Source organism: Haliotis asinina, chromosome 12, assembly GCF_037392515.1.
Source record: "Haliotis asinina isolate JCU_RB_2024 chromosome 12, JCU_Hal_asi_v2, whole genome shotgun sequence".
NCBI classification, from domain to species: Eukaryota; Metazoa; Mollusca; class Gastropoda; order Lepetellida; family Haliotidae; genus Haliotis; species Haliotis asinina.
Window position 1 is genome coordinate 50,703,794 of NC_090291.1, and position 12,765 is coordinate 50,716,558.

General features: G+C 46.4%; 1 protein-coding gene across 6 annotated transcripts in view; it reads left to right on the forward strand.

The window, feature by feature from the left end:
- The first annotated feature begins 14 nt into the window (after positions 1-14).
- Positions 15-12,765, forward strand: part of LOC137257679 (nibrin-like) — a 37,825-nt gene continuing 25,074 nt past the window's right edge. The window contains exons 1-2 of one of the 6 annotated variants that reach the window (XM_067795045.1): positions 15-213; positions 719-800. In XM_067795045.1, the coding sequence (XP_067651146.1) occupies positions 770-800 (31 nt within the window). In that variant the 5' untranslated portion in view covers positions 15-213; positions 719-769. Of the gene's footprint in view, positions 249-703; positions 801-12,765 lie in introns of those variants that run through there. The other 5 variants (XM_067795041.1, XM_067795040.1, XM_067795043.1 and 2 more) reach the window with 5 other exon arrangements.

Genomic DNA, 12,765 nt, shown 5'->3' on the forward strand with positions numbered 1-12,765 from the left:
CTGCGTGCAAAGGTAACAGAACCAGAATAACTGTTCCCGCGAAAGGTCAAGATCATCGACTGAGCAGGAAGTGATGGACAAGACGCAGGCGACTGATGATGTCGTGATGTCGTAAAATTCTACTGACTGAAGTGTCACTTGTTTAGATCGCCATAAATGTGTGCTCCCAGAATTGTCCTTCACTGTCAGTTTTCTATAAGCTTGATAGTCAGTGTGTGTTGACAAGTCTTTTGATCGTTGGAATAAATGTATGTGTAGTGTAGGGTAATTCACACGTACTGTGACGTAGCTCATGTTCGTCCAGATATTGCATAAAGTGTATTGTGTCAGTGCTGTATATATGTGCTTTAATATATTTACTTTGTGAAGTTCCTATGGACCTGCACGTAACAAAGTTTATAGATTCATTTTACAAATGTCATCAAACTTCATTTCTTTTTTACTGTTCCATCATATAACACGTTATATTTGCGATTCCACTTTCATAGTAATGTACAGATGCTACTATTGCTAGTACTTTTGTTGGGCAGAGTGCATCTGGCATTCAAACACACACCCTCAGAGTCAAACAGCACTCAGTCAGCTTCCTCACCTGCCCAACCATTGCAACTGAAACAAAAGCACTAACATTTGTACTTTACTATGAAAGTGTAGTCCCAGATATAACATACGTTACATTTGACCGCTTTTTACACTCCATTGTGTGATCATATTCCAGTATACTTTATTTGGATACATGAGAGAGGAATGCTGAAGTAACAGTTCCAGTATGTGGTACCTGGTGGCCGCAGATAACCCAGGTAGGTTAGGCAGAATGTATTGTGACTTACCAAAGTATAATTAATCACTCTGTCATGTGCAGGGATTGGGAAAGGCAGGATCCATAGACCATTTTGCACATTAGAAAGAAAAATGGCCGATTAAAATTTTGAAATGTACTATTGATACATTCCAAAATCATAAAATGGCTAATTATCCTGAAAATGTCCCATTGTCAAAGTTCTCTATCCCAATCATTTAATTTTGTATTAAAAATGGATGAAAATTATCTGGATGACTTTGTTTTAAATGGAATGATACATTGGACTTGCCCAAATGGTAACTGGAAAATTGATTTTTCAATTTCAGTTTCAGTCTCTGCTTATGCTAACCTTGCCATCAAGATGCATATACAGTCGAACCCCATTGTCTCGAACTCGGTTGAGACGAATTCTCGGATGTGTCGAACTCATTTTAGGGTCCCCAAAGGCTCTAACAAGAGTAGTATAGATAATGAGAGTTCTGGACCACTTTTCAAAAACCCCCTCTAAAAAGCCTCATTTACTAAATGAGGCTTTGGTGGGACTATTAGCTCTTGCTATTATTACCCCTACTACAAAGCTACGCCATCACGTTTACCGTGACTTGGCAGGCGGTAACACTGTGCCGTACGGTACGATCAACAATTCTTCTCTTACAAACCCCCTACCCGGCCCATCCCTCAAGTAGTACAAGTTAGGTTCGTCGGCTTTCATATCCACTTTATCTATGTTGTAAGTTTTGACCGACCATATAGGATCGGTGGCTCGCTTACGGCTATCACCCTCGTGTTCCCCCGGCTGGTATAGATACCTCACTAGGGCCCTATCCGGTATCTGTTTCTCCTTCCCACGCAATGGAGCGGCCGACTCTGCAACTATTGATTTTAGTTTGATAGCGTCTGCCGGTTTCTTACCGGTGAGACGGGTGACTTCATGGTTGATTGCCGACACCACCTCGGGTAACCTCGTGACCCATTCGGTCGATCGTTTTCCAGGGGTGGTCATCTCCCTAGCATACTGATGACCGAACAAGCGCTCAGCCAAAGTCCTATTAAATCTCTCAACTATGGCTTGGCTGCGATGGGCTCCAACCGTGCCACGCCTGACCTTCGTATCGTGTTTGGCTAGCAGTTGTGACACGGCACCCATGAACTCCCGTCCGGGGTCAACTTGCAGCTCTGTTGGCCACGTCAGCGGACTGCGTTTGTATATGCGTTCGAATCCTCTGGCTACCTGGGCCGAATCTTTCGTGGTCAAGGGTTCGGCTTCCTTGTAACGACTGGCTACGTCCACTACGGTTAAGGCATACTTGTACCTCTTGTCGTGGGGTAGGAACAGTAGGTCTGCCTGGTGAACGCTATTAGGTATGTTAATACCGAACCTCCTTCTAGGCACGTAGCGTGGTGCCGGCAAATAGATCTGCCACAGGGCTTGTTTTTCAAGCCACGCTTTGGCTTCCTCCGGGGGTACTCGCGCTAGTTTAGCTAGCTTATCTACTGCGCTAGCTCCTTTCCAGTACCCACGCGGGCTGTAGTAAATAGACTCAAATTTTTTCATGTCCATACGCGTATGTGTTTATCCCATCAATAGCTATCCAACGTTTCGTGTCCATAGGCGATAGGGACGTCTTGTTTATAGTCAGTCCGTATATCTTGTGCCCATCACTTCTAAGTGTGTTCATTTTATGTCTAAAGGTACGGGTCTTGAACAGGGCTTCCTTGAATCTGGCGTGTTTGATGTGTTGTTTCACCACATACTTCTTAACCCCCTTAGCCTTCCGGATCTCGCTATTGTCGGCTTTCAGTATGGAGTACATCTTAGGTCTCAAACCTATGTACTCGGCTATGGGCGTGCCAGCACACTCGTCCTTCATTTTACCTAGGACCTTTTTATTTACCGTACTGTGCATGGCATGGGTCTTAGGGTAGTCGCTGGTGTCGTATAAATCGATGTGTTTTTTCATGTCCTCGTACACGTCCTCGGTTCGAATCTCCATCAGCAGGGAATCCGTGTCAGTGTACAGCACTTCGCACCTGTCGCCGTACTGTTTCTTGAGCTCGTTGTAGTAAAAGTCGTACATCAGGTGTTTGGATAAATCGAGGATGCTCATCCCCACGTAAACAGGCCGGTTGAATTTTATGTGGCTTTTCTTCATGTGTAGGGCAGCCAGGTCGTCTGTGAATATCTTGCTACGGTTGAATGCCGGACTGGCTATCAATTTCCTGAGCTTGTCTTCCTCACTAGATCTAACCAGCTTCACGGTCACGCGTTTCCTCAGGTTCTCCATAGTCTTACCAAACACCGAGTTGTTCATGAGCTTGTAGAGATTTTTCTCGAAATCACTGGTGGCTTTTTTTCGTAGGTCTGTGTTCATTCTGATGTAGGGCTCCATCCATGGGCTCTGGTCAAACATGAGCACCCTGTGTATTTTGGCCAGCCTCATACCCAACGACAGGTACAGCTGTAGGTTGCGATAGTGAACGATGTACTTGGTCTTATTCATTAAGTTAGGCACGAGTTTTTCAACGTCTGTCACACGCCCACCTGACAAGTTATGTTGGTACTCAGACATCCAGTCTGGGTTAACCCTCATACGTTCGGGGGCCAGGGGGTAGCTGTTGTGTGATGTGTGTAATTCCTTGGGATACTCTAAGTCAACCTCGAGGATATACCCTTTGTTCGAATCTGATGCAACCCCCATAACATCAACGTGGGGTACCCATTCGAATCCCCCTGTAGGTAGATACTGACTCATGGCCCAGCCGTACAGGTTATTTGCGTCGAGGTAGAGAATGTGATTGGTTGGTTTGTTAGGATCGTAACCTTTCACGTATTGATTATTTGCTTTCGCGTATCGTTTGGATGCCATGGAAATCCCACCTCGCAAGCCTTTCTCAATGAATAGGTGCATGTCGTAATCTGTGAGCAATTCTAAATTAACTCCGGTCTTTCTAAGCAAGGCGTCCCACGACAGACCTGGGCTGGTGTAATACCATGCGGGGTCGAGTTTATACTGTTTTAAACATGTCCGCCTGAATGTTTCAAACACGTCGGCTAACAGCAGTACATCTGTCCTCAAGTACAGGTCGTGATAATCACCCAGGTTCTTACAACCCAGTTTATTCCATACGTTAGTCGCGTGCGAGTAATCATCTCGTGAGACGGACGCCTCATTCAGCTTGCTATAAAAGCAGTCAATAGGAGGTAGTCTGGTCTCGGTGAACTTGACCCAACTATCCATGTACTCATAGGGGTACACACCCTTCCTCATAAGCAGGGGTCTAGTCTCGACGTCTGTGTATCGATCGGTGATAGGGAAGGTATTGTTGGCCTTGACCAGACTGTCGAGTGACGACAGGAGGAACTGAAACGAGTCAATGAACCTAAGTCCGTTTAAGCTGAAGGAGATGTATCTCTCCATGTTGTTGGGGATGCACGATATATTACCATCGATTTTCGCGATGGCCTGCATGATCAAGTGTGAGTCGTACCCTCTCAAGTTGTGAAAGACAACGGGGATGTTTATTGTCTTAGGGTTGATTTTAAGCTTGAGGTTGCACGCGTTGTGAGCGGCGCCTCTATACTTACCAGTTATGTGACAGTGATCTCTCACCGAATCACCGTTAAGCGGTGAGTCACACACGTGACAGTTAGTGCTACTAGCGTGAGCTAGCCTGTCGGCTCGGGTCATACGCATGGGAGCGATTCTATACAATGTATTCCTAATAATTTTTTCTTCCTCCTGCAAGCACTTTAGAAACCTTTCAGCCGCGTCAGGGCCCCTATACACTACAGGAGCTTTCGTTTCCCCGTCACAACGGACGACGATGTATCCAAAACCGCAGGCTATATGCTCTTGTGTCTTGTGAGTGAAGCTACCCCCACTAGGGGGTGTGGGGGAATCCCCACCCACAACTAAGGCTTCAAAGTCGGCGTATATAATATAAGGTACAGACATTTGGTTCTTGTGGTTACTGAATTTTAGGATATTTTCACCTTCCTTAGGCATTTCGACTCGTATGGCCGTCTGCCCCACACCTTGGCAATCATCCCGGTGGGATTCTAATAAATCAGCTCGACTGAAACCGTGTAGACATCGTACACAAAAGTGTTTTTCCCCATTGTGTTTCGACTGGTCGTGCAACAACCGGCTGAGATGTTTTATCCACGTGTAGTGATACTTTTCACCTCGCTGGATCATGAATATATTGATAACTTGGCAATCCTTCACCGTGCTGACCCTGTGTATTATTATTGTATTACCTTCGTGCCCAAAGACATTTATAGCCAGATTATTCTGTTTTTCTACTTTAGTGATCTGGGATATGGGGGTGGGTTCATCTATACCATCCCAATTAAGCCCATCATCTTGGGGATAGCTAGAAAGCCTATCTGAATGAGTGGCAGCTGGAAATAAGGCTGACCTGATAGATAACCTCAGGCAATCGTTTCCTCTATTCTTAACGTTTACTATGGCATGTTTGTTCTTATAGTAGGGAGACAAGGCTAGGTATGACCCACCTCTGAACGGCACGTATTTAGCTATGTCTAGATAGACGTTATCGATTTTATCTACAGCCCACCCGGACCCCATGTGCGTGTAGCGTTCTAGGTATTCTCGTATCTGCTGAAAACTATTATCGATTGATGCGTCAATGGTCTCTGTATGTGTGACGACCTCTTGTTTGCCTCGGAAGTAAGGTTGAATATACTCAGTGACCCCTGTGGTGCCCTCCTTATCGAGCGACATTTTCACCGTGATCTGAAACTTGATACTTCCTAGATTATTTAGTTCCTGGTTGACCTTATCAGCTATCAGAGGCTTGATATCTATAATGTCTATGTTTATATCAACGTGCATGCGCCAACCTCTCAAATAGTTACCTACAGCGCGCTCAGTGCGCACGAACTGTAGGTCAATAGCTCTATTCTGTCGTAATAATTCTACAAGCTGTGGTTTTCTCATACGGGAATACCCGCCTAAACCCAAATCGTGTGCCTCGGCTTTCAGTTGTTTTACAGTGGGAGGTTTTGCTACGGGGGCATGTGATAACAATGCGGTTAACCCGGCTCTCCCCAGGTTTGAATAACCCGTGTGCCCAAGCTGTTTCGCTTGAGCTTTTAATTGTTTTACCGTAGGAGGGGCTTCTAAACCTAGTAATCTCAACAATGCTGGCTTCCGCATTCTAGAATACCCGATAACACCTCTCTGTTTTGCGACCCTCTTGAGCTCGCGCACAGTAGTAGACATGGTGTTTACATCTAAGAGAACTAATGTCTAATTGGTTCACAGTAAGGGGAGGTAACTCTTAAGCGGCTATCTTGAGCAGTCGCCTACGTTCTTTTATGTAGCCTTTTTTATTCTCGTAGATGAGTTGATGTCTGACTACGTTCGCTCCGTGAGCTTTACATAAACAGTAGTGCCCTTTAACCCCGATACCACACACAGAACACGTGTAGTTAGGACTTCCCATATGGAAACAACAGAACCCCTGATTCCTGCATTTCCTACCACAGGCCTCGGTCTTCCCCATAAGTATATATTCGCATCGGTATGGAGCGGGTCTCATGTTTACTTATATAGGTATTTTAGTTTAATTGCTTTGCAACCAACGCAGTAGCTGCTATACCCAACACTATGAAGCCCAGTTCACGATTCATTTGTCCCTTGGATGGTGTGTAGTACTGAGCGAGTGTGGGTTTATTGAGCGGTTCCAATTGTTTACCAGTTAGTAGGTAGTATTCTTTCATTGCTTCATCGACATCGTTGAATGTTTGAACGGCATGGTTTTCACGCGTGAGTTGTTCGTTAATAAAATCGATCCTCTGGAGGCGTTTTTTAGCGTACTCGGCCTGTGCTCTTTGTAATTTCTCAGTAGCGAGATCGTGTCGCTTCCTTTCTTCCTGTATTTCAGCCGCGTGATCATCTCGTAGTTTCGAGAAGAGGAAATTACTCCCGGAAAATGCCAGGGCATTCACTAACGCCCCACCGACCATCATAGCTATCGTGGCCATCCCTATATTTATTTCATTATATTATCAGGTATTATTCCTTGTTTTACTAGGATGTCTTTTGTGGCCATCGCCATACCAAGATTCATTATGAGCATACCCATATCCTGCAGGTTGAAATCTAGCTTGATAGTTGGTTGTTTAAGCACCATTTTAGTCAACCGAGCGTACCCTACAGCTAGACTGGCGACCACTGTGGCGTGGTATGCGTCGTTGACGAACGTTTTCCCCTCAGACATTATGTATATGATATAAAATATTTTAAATTATAACATGATATGCGGATCAACAGTGGGGCCTGCCGGCGGCTTGGGGGTTACCTCACCGGCAGGGGGTGTGGGGGATACCCCCACACGTGTGTATAACCACGAGATAGCCAAGGCAGCAGTTACGCCTACAGCCAACAACAGTCGGGTTGGATTGGTCACTTTATGTTGGTTACACCACCGTTTTTTACCGGCAGCTACTCTCTTAGGATTCTTCTGTCTGGTTACTGTGGGGGGTACCCCCACTGGGGTCTCCACCGTCACTGGTTCCTGTGAATCCACTGGGGTCTCCACCGTCACTGGTTCCTGTGAATCCACTGGGGTCTCCTCCTGTGCAGCATCCATCTATACTATTATTATTATTCTTTCTCTCAAATTGACAATGTTTTGCCGTGATAATCGCCGCCGTCACTGGAGCCAACAACATACCATATTTGTGGTACAGCCCGCAGCTGATAGAGCTCACGGCGTGTTCGATAAAAGGGTCTTTCTCGAGGTCCTCCCATAGGTAAAGTCGGCGCTCTGGTGGAATGGGAAGGAAGTGTGATACAATACCGGTGTATATCTGGGTCATAGCCGATCCTATTGTCTTTGTCATTTCTGCTCCGAGCCGGGACTCGTATCTAGCGTACAGCTTATCGATTTCTTCGGCTGACATTTTTTGAATTTTATCCGGGGTGTAGTCTCCAAAGTAATGTTTGGCTTTGCCTCCAACAGCCAACGCCACCAGTTTCTCTCGCTTGGGGGAATCCCCAGTTGGGGAACCCTCCACAGACAATTGTTCGAGCAATTCCTCACACTCCATCTTATAATATAACAAGTAAGATTTAGTTTTAACTATATAATACCCGATGCAGGCAAAACACAGAGAAATGAAAGTTAAGTTGCACACGACAAATACTTCAAATATCATAGCTATGCTTAGCATTTGCTTAGCTTTGCTTAGCTTTGCTTAGCTTTAGCTTAGCTTTGCTTAGCTTTAGTATACTATATATGCTACTGGTTGGTCGGTTTTTAGAACTAGCTTAGCGTGTTTAGTTTCAGCGAGCTGTTTCTTCACCCGTTCCCGTTCTAATTTACTCATCACATCGTTCTCTCTCAAACACTCCTCGAACGAATCCCTGTCCTTGCAGTGAAATAAGGCCACCCATCGCGTCTGCTCCCTGAGGTCTTTCAACACCGAGTTGAACTTCTGCGTTAGCACCCAGACGCTGTGATTTGCATGCCGGCCGGAGAAGGCCAGGTACGATAGCATGTCTCTCTTTTTTGTTATCTCGCGATTAGCGCTGCAGTCGTCCAGTATAAACAGCGTCGGTTCCCCTTTAAATTTCTCGTGAAGAGCTTTCAACCAGTCCTGCAGGCGTGTTCCAGGGTCGATTTTGTGTACGTCCGGGTCCGTCATCACCCAAGGTCGCGCGTACGTTTTATTCATGCCCAGAGTAGGGCACATGATAACGATGTTATCGAACACATCCTTGTAGTAACCCTCCAACATATCCAACACGAAAACGGTCTTCCCACAGCCAGTCTGCCCGCATATGATAGCGCAGTGTGGGTCAGTGGGGAGTGGGGGGTACCCCCCATCAGTAGATGGCTTGCACGAATCTCCCATTGTCTATATTAAGTTGCGCGTCCATAATAACGTACAGATATAATTTCAACTTACCAGCGGTTTGAGCCTTCTTATTAATCTGGATGGTTATCCCTTCGCTGCCGTTATCTATACGACGCCCGCTACCGTGCAGTTTATCATCATCCGTGGATCGCATGTCCAACCATAGGGCGTACTTGGTGGTCAGGTATTCACCGATCTGCACGGAGCCGAGGTCCAGGTCCTTTGTTATGTAGTCCCCCACTGGTAGCTTTTTTATCTCATCCCACTGCTGGTGTGGCCTCATACCATGACTGAACAGCTGGTTTGGCACGCCCTCGATAGTCACTTCCACCTTTTCAATCTCGGGGTTGAAAAACTTCTCGCTGTCCCTCCGGAATGGCTCGTAATCCTCCACGGGTACGACCAGGATACCTTTCATCGATCGCGCCGGCACGTTCAGGTTGATATTCCACACAGTGTCGCTCTTATCTCGCACGACTGATCTATGTCTCAGTACGCGATCGTACAGGATAGCCATCTTCCCAGAGTACTGGCTTCGAACCTGCCTGGCCAGCTCCGGGCTAGTGACCATGTCGAACTCCAGAGAGATGTTGTCTATGGCATAACTGGCCTCATCACCGTTCGGCGTACGCACTACTTTGCTATAGTCGTTAAACGTGAGCTCGTATTCTAGCCTATCACCTAGTGCAGCCTGGTAAAACGGCGCGTGTCCCGTGAGCAACTCGAAGTCGAGCGGCACGCAGAATCGATTCCCGTATGCTAGAGCGATAGCCTTTTCACCGTCCGATAGCTTGTCTTGCTGGTCTGTCGTGAAGACGTATCCTATGCGCGCCCGGGTTGATTTGCTGATACCCTGGTACACATCATTGACTCGTTCTCTCTCGCTTTTCCAGAGATCCTTGTAGCAGTGAAACACGTCGCTGTCGTCGATGCTCAGCACCTCGTTACCGCTGATCTTGACGGTCGTTTTCTTGATGATAGCTCGACCCACGTTCCGCACTAGCTCGCGTTTGTCGTTGTCGGAGGTCAACGTGATATTGAACGCCAGTCGAACAGTGCCTGGTACAATGAGGTCATTCTCACCAAGGTTTGGAAATCTAACCAGCAGAGTTTGGTTCTGGTCTATCTTGCTGGGATTGTTGGTGATGGTCACCGACTGTCGCACGGCTCTGGCACCTAATGGCTCTCTCAATCTTCTGAAAGGATCTAATTTTCTACCGTACATTGTTATATATAAATAAAATATATTTAAATACTAATGGATGAAGACATACCTATGGATGATATGCGGGGCGCTAGTGCCCAGGCATATGATGATGAGCAGGAGACCTCATTTACTAGTTTGCCATTGAGCCAACAACTTTTAGAAACAACGGTAGATGATTATTTCGAAAGTTTAAGAAGAGATAAAAACTACGTTGAACCACAGGGTCGATACCATAAGGATTTTTTTATTGATACAAAGGGTGTTCTACGTCTTAAGTCTGCCCCAGAGGTTGACCTCTTTAACAAGATCACTAAAAAACCACTGGCCTTGTCAACTCTAGCCAGCCGCAATGGTGGTGCTAAATTTATCATTAAACATCTAAACATGCCTGATTACGGTGGTGCAATACCTAAGACCGTTAAAGAAGATCTGCAAGCTACCAGATCCCACCTCACCACTATAGATGAAATGACGCCAGAGCGTGCTACAGAAGCCTCGGACAGCATAGAAAAACTGTTGAGCACCTACTGGGACAAACCGTTACCGGGATTTGACTTTCCGGTAAGGGAACTGCGCGGTTTAGATGAAGCCGTGAAACGCGTGCGTGGAGAACTCGTGAACAACATGGGGAAACTGAACGAAATCGACGAGCACATCGCTAGGGAAAAAACCAAACTCACCGAAACTGACGACGATGATATGAAGCGTCGCATCAATGAACGAATACGTGATTTAGAAGACGAGAGACGTACACGATTGGAAGCCGCTTCCTCGAATCGTGAACATCTTCGATCCCAGATCAGTCGCATTCGGGAAACAATCGATAGAATACTGAACGAAGATACAACTTTAGCCAACAGGATTCGGATATTGTTCCGGGAGCAAGGGATCACCATCGCCAGCATTCTAACTGCATTGGGTTTCATCATATCAACCCTGGTGGTGTCACTGGTGGGGGGTGCCCCCACACCCCCAAGTGCCGGCGGTGGAACTCCCAGCGGTGGTGGTGGTGTTAAAGACTGGATTAAAAAACTCGGGGAAGGCCTAGCTAAACTGGCTGGTAAAGCCGCCGAAGCCCTTCCCGGCATCCTGGGTAGCATCGTCTCGTGGTTGTTGAGCGCTCTGTCTAAAACTGCTATGTGGCTCAGTCAAAACCTGTGGGCAGCCATCGTCGCCGTGGCGGGTCTGGTGTACGTAGCGGCTAAGAAATCTTTAACCAAATAAGTCCCAAAGTTACCCCACCAACCACTAGGGCTGTTTTATTATCAATATGCTGCTGATAGGTGGTGGAAACCCCCGGGGGTACCTCCACATGAACTTTAGGCTCCGGTGGTGGCGCCACTATACCCTTTTCACGTGGTTGGATGTGTGGGATATGTGGGGTGTTAATATCGGGGTTGATACCCAACTTTTGGTCCGCCGTGGCTATAACTATTTTGTTGTTATAACCCACCACTTTTTTTATTCTAAGTTGCATATCACTCGGGGCCATGTATAACCCCACGCCGAATACGTAATTGACTTTCGATCTGGCGTATTCTAACACGTTTTGGTAGCGTTCGATGGCCCGCGGGAGATCAACTGGAGAATTAATAGCATCCTCAACGTTGGAAACGAATTGTGTCTGAGCGTCGTAAGCAGTTCCCTTACCGAGGATGTTAGAACGCGTCATCGACTGCGCACCCAACACCGCCCACACGTACGTTCGAATCGAGTCGTTCAAGCGTATTGTACCAGCACGAGTGAATCCTTTCGATGTTTTTGAGATCATTTTAGTCCAGGCTGTGGCTGCATCAGGACTTGTTTGTTTTATACAGCTGACATGGATCTGTTCATTCGTTGTGGGGCCTGTAAATGTATGACGGTGTGGGTTGTATGAACCATCTTTAGAACCAGCATAATATTTTCCGGACCTGTAGAAGTACACGAGAACTATACCGAGACCATGGTTCACACCAGGAAGGCGAAAGTCTTTATTCGTTGGAATCTCAAACTCCCCACAAATACGTTCATAAGCGCGTCTATCATAGGGGTTATTCGTCATACTCCACGCTTTATCTTGGGGAAGAGGAGCACTTATTTCCTTCAATATTCGTCTCGTTTGATAATAAATATGAAACAAAACAACCGCCTTACTCAGTTCGTCTATACCGTAGTCTGGTTTCACACCCGACCCTGTCGTCGCACACCACACAGCAAAGTTTAGTTGGTTCTGCCAAAACTGCATTGGGTTTTGATTCCAGTTTACCACCGCCTGCGCGTTATTAACGGACACGACATACTTTTCAAAGATATCAATAAAGGTTGTTTTAAACCCCGTACCATCTGCATTCACCACGATTTTCAAGTGTGCTAAATCCATATTATAATATATAATTTATATATTATAATATGTACATAACACTTCCTGGAATAACGAGCGGTGAGGCCGTTCAGCTGACGCACGCGATCGATAACACGTCAGGTCAACTCGAAGTCGCACTCTGCGATATCACCTACCTACCGCAATGGACTAACATCAACGCCAGCAACAATAAGCTGTTCGTCAGTGGAACTCGCAGCCAGATAACTGCCGGCTACTACAGCGTGTGCTCTCTAAACGACGAGGTCTTCAAACCCCTGGGAGCCGAACTCAAGATGAACGACTCAAACGGCACAGTGGTGTTAATCAACAACGGAAGAACCTCCTTGAGGCTAGGCCGACCATTAGCGAGGATACTCGGTATGTCTCCTGACGAGATAAAACCAACAACAACCGTCACAGGCACGAAGTTACCCGACCTAGTACCGTACCGAGAGCTGTACATTCATCTAGGTCAGGTGAGCACAACGTATAATATTCAAGGAGGCCACCCTTCCACTATA